Below are 3,249 nucleotides of genomic sequence, written 5' to 3' on the forward strand. Positions count from 1 at the left end.
TTAATATTTGAATATTTAAACTCTAATTTCTTATTAAATCTAAATTTGCAAAAAAAAAAAGTTGTTCCAATTTGATTTATATTAGAAATAATTCCAAACCCTAATTATAAATTTTAAAGATGAACTCCAAGTCATCCAAATAATCTATTGCCAAATTAATAAAAAAAAAACATAATTTGAAGATAAATTTGTAATAAGAAATCGAAAACCATGAAATGACATTTAAAAAAAAAAAAAAAAAACATCCCAATTGTCATCTCCCTATTTTCTCAAGTGTTTTTATAATTTGTCACCTTTACTCTTCGCACTCTTAAAAATCACCAATCCTTCTTTATTTGTTCATGTTAATTAGTTTCCCTTTAGCTCTACCACTCCGCAACCCCCTCCAAAGAAATCTAATTTAATTATTTGCTTGTATACATGGATAAACCATTTCTCCTACTTCTCTTCCTCTTATTATCATGCTCTTTACCTATATCAATATCATCATACAATGTTCCAGCAATTTTCACATTTGGGGACTCCATTGTTGATGCTGGAAACAACCATTTTAACAAGAATTGTAGTGTCCAGGCCGATTTCCCACCCTATGGATCTAAGTTTTTCCACCACCCTACTGGCAGGTTCACCAATGGCAGAACTGTTGCGGACTTCATTTGTAAGTTCTCAATTCTCTTTATTTTGTTTGCTCATCGTGTACTTGTGTATGTGCACTAACCATCATATATGTTCAGGCTGTTAATTATTTAATCACATCATAGAAAAATATGATTTGATAATGGTCAGTGCAATCATATCAATCGGAGATATATGCATGAAAGGCTGTAAATATAACAAAGGGTTTTACTTAGCTAAAAGATTTATATTTAATATATAAATATACACCTTTATATAGATAATACGCCTCAATATGGATTTTTTTAATTGATTATTTTTAATAAATATTTAATTTATATGAATTAATTTGGATGCAGCACAATTTCTTGGAATTGAACTCCAATCACCGTACCTGGAGGCAAGGCTAGCAGTTATGAATGGAAGTAGGAGGAATTATCCATCCAATGGCATCAACTTTGCCAGCGCTGGCAGCGGTGTTCTGCGGCAAACAAATCAGGATTCGGTATTACAAAATTCTGCTATAAACACTTCAAAATGTATAATTAATTCCGAATGAAACTCAAATTTCATACTTTCTCGTGTGGAGATGATTTTAGAATCTCATTGATTGCTATAATTCAGAATGTTATAACTCTAAAAAGGACTCTAATAATATCAAATTAGCAGCAAATGGAATGCTCTACTCAATCTCTATTAACTAATTACTTGGATTTTATTGTTTGATATTCTAAATTCGCCTATCTCAATTGGGTAACATTCGTGGATACGTGGAGCAGGGAGTCGTACCAATCCAGGAACAGCTACAGAAATTTCAAGCATTAGTTCAGAAAAAGCACATAGATAAAAATCTGCTAGACAAATCCCTTTTCTTTTTCGAGTCTGGCTCTAATGATATCTTCAACTATTTCCTCCCCTTTGGCACCCCAACACTTGATCCTGACGCATACGTACAGGCCATGTTAAGAGAGGTAGAAAATTTGATGGGCCATATTTATAGGCTCGGTGGTCGCCGGATTGCTGTTTTTTCACTAGGTCCTGTTGGCTGCGTTCCGGCCAGGGTTTTTGTGCCGAATGCACCTGTTGAGAAATGTTTCGGGAGGATGAATGTAATGGTTAAGAAATATAACGAGGGCTTGGAAAGCTTGGTTAAAGATATTCCTGTCAGGTATCCTGGCGCAGTTGGTGTTTATGGTGCAGTTTATGATGCTGTTCAGCGATATCGAGCCACTCCAGCACGATATGGTAATTCCCCTATCATCTCAATATCATAAGAAAATGACCAAACTGCATATATATATTATTCCTAATTAATACCCTCCTTTTGTGTGTGTGCGTTTGCAGGTTTTACCAATGTAATGGGTGCATGTTGTGGAGATGGGCCTCTTAGAGGATTGCTACAATGTGGGAAGGAGGGTTACAAGATATGTCCAAATCCAGAGATGTACTTGTTCTGGGATTACTTCCATCCATCGGAGCACACTTACAAGCTAATCTCCAAGGTCTTATGGGGTGGAAAGAACTCAACAATTAGGCCATTTAATCTTCAAACTTTAGCAAGCATGCTTTGATCCATGTTTGGTGTGAAGTAGAACGTGGATGAATGCCTTGTCATGTTGGCAAGCAATTTAATTATTTGTTCTTCAAATTTGCAATTCCCATGTAGCAAACAGTATTCTGGTTAAATAAAATCGCAATTTTATCATGCCTTTGCATGTTGTGTTGACTAACCATTTTGGTTTTGAGTTAATTGCATCTGAATTTGGAGTTTTGATTTACTTTTACCAGTTCTACTATTTAAAATGACTCGAAGCATTTAAAAATGTAGGAAATATTTGTAATATTATGCATATTTTTTTTGTAAAATGGGTCTCAAATATCAAGTGTCTGGTGAAAAATTAAAGTCTCAAATTAAATTTGATTAAATTTTGGTGTATATATATATATACTTGACTTCGTCGTTAGTTGAAACTTTACACAATCAAAAAATAATAATTTTATTTAAAAATTTCACTTTAATTTATTTTTTCTAATCATAATGATTTTTTCTTAAATTGTATGATTATTTAAATATGAAATATAATATAAAATAAAAAGATAATACATTTAATATAAATTATATAATTTCAATTTATTTCAATTATATATACCCATCTCAAAGTTATAGATGCTGCATCATATATTGTAAAAAAATCAAGTATTAACTAATAAAATATTTAAAAATTTATTTTATTTTATTTTCTTTTAATTATTAGTGTAAAATATTTAACTCCGCCTAAGTAGTTTGCGCTTAGCCGGTCCCAAGCCCGGATAAAGGAGGAGGGTTGCGGTAGGTGACAACCAGCGTAAAAATTTCGTCACACCCTATGATATGGATTCAAATGATATAAACGTTGGGGCGTCCTCTACTAACGACGCGCTACATCGGAGCCCGGGTGTAGTGATAAATATGCAAGGGTGTAGGGCGTTCACCGAAAGCGACGCGCCATGCCGGCGCCCGGGTGTGGTGTTAAGTGAGCAAGGGTTCCCACATCATTGACGGGTGTGGGTAAAGAAGTTAGTCCATAGGACAGATAATAGAACAAATAGTGGAACAGAACACAAGATAGATATAGAAAACAATAGAAGATATCA

General features: G+C 33.8%; 1 protein-coding gene across 1 annotated transcript; it reads left to right on the plus strand.

The window, feature by feature from the left end:
• Nucleotides 1-339: 339 nt before the first annotated feature.
• Nucleotides 340-2,318, plus strand: LOC110650699 (GDSL esterase/lipase 6). The gene is made up of 4 exons (XM_021805801.2): nt 340-658; nt 975-1,120; nt 1,395-1,860; nt 1,960-2,318. The coding sequence occupies exons 1-4, from the start codon at nt 421-423 to the stop codon at nt 2,184-2,186; spliced, it is 1,077 nt and encodes a 358-aa protein (XP_021661493.2). The 5' UTR covers nt 340-420; the 3' UTR covers nt 2,187-2,318.
• The last annotated feature ends 931 nt before the right edge of the window (nt 2,319-3,249 follow it).

The sequence above is a fragment of the Hevea brasiliensis genome, chromosome 17, assembly GCF_030052815.1.
Source record: "Hevea brasiliensis isolate MT/VB/25A 57/8 chromosome 17, ASM3005281v1, whole genome shotgun sequence".
Taxonomy (NCBI): Eukaryota; Viridiplantae; Streptophyta; class Magnoliopsida; order Malpighiales; family Euphorbiaceae; genus Hevea; species Hevea brasiliensis.

What these genes read in the sequence shown, in the direction of transcription:
- LOC110650699 (XM_021805801.2), top strand. Translation starts at nt 421, where the DNA reads ATGGATAAACCATTTCTCCTACTTCTCTTCCTCTTATTATCATGCTCT. An exon ending in AACTGTTGCGGACTTCATTT is followed by an intron (nt 659 to 974) that starts GTAAGTTCTCAA and finishes ATTTGGATGCAG; the next exon opens with CACAATTTCTTGGAATTGAA. An exon ending in AGCCACTCCAGCACGATATG is followed by an intron (nt 1,861 to 1,959) that starts GTAATTCCCCTA and finishes GTGCGTTTGCAG; the next exon opens with GTTTTACCAATGTAATGGGT.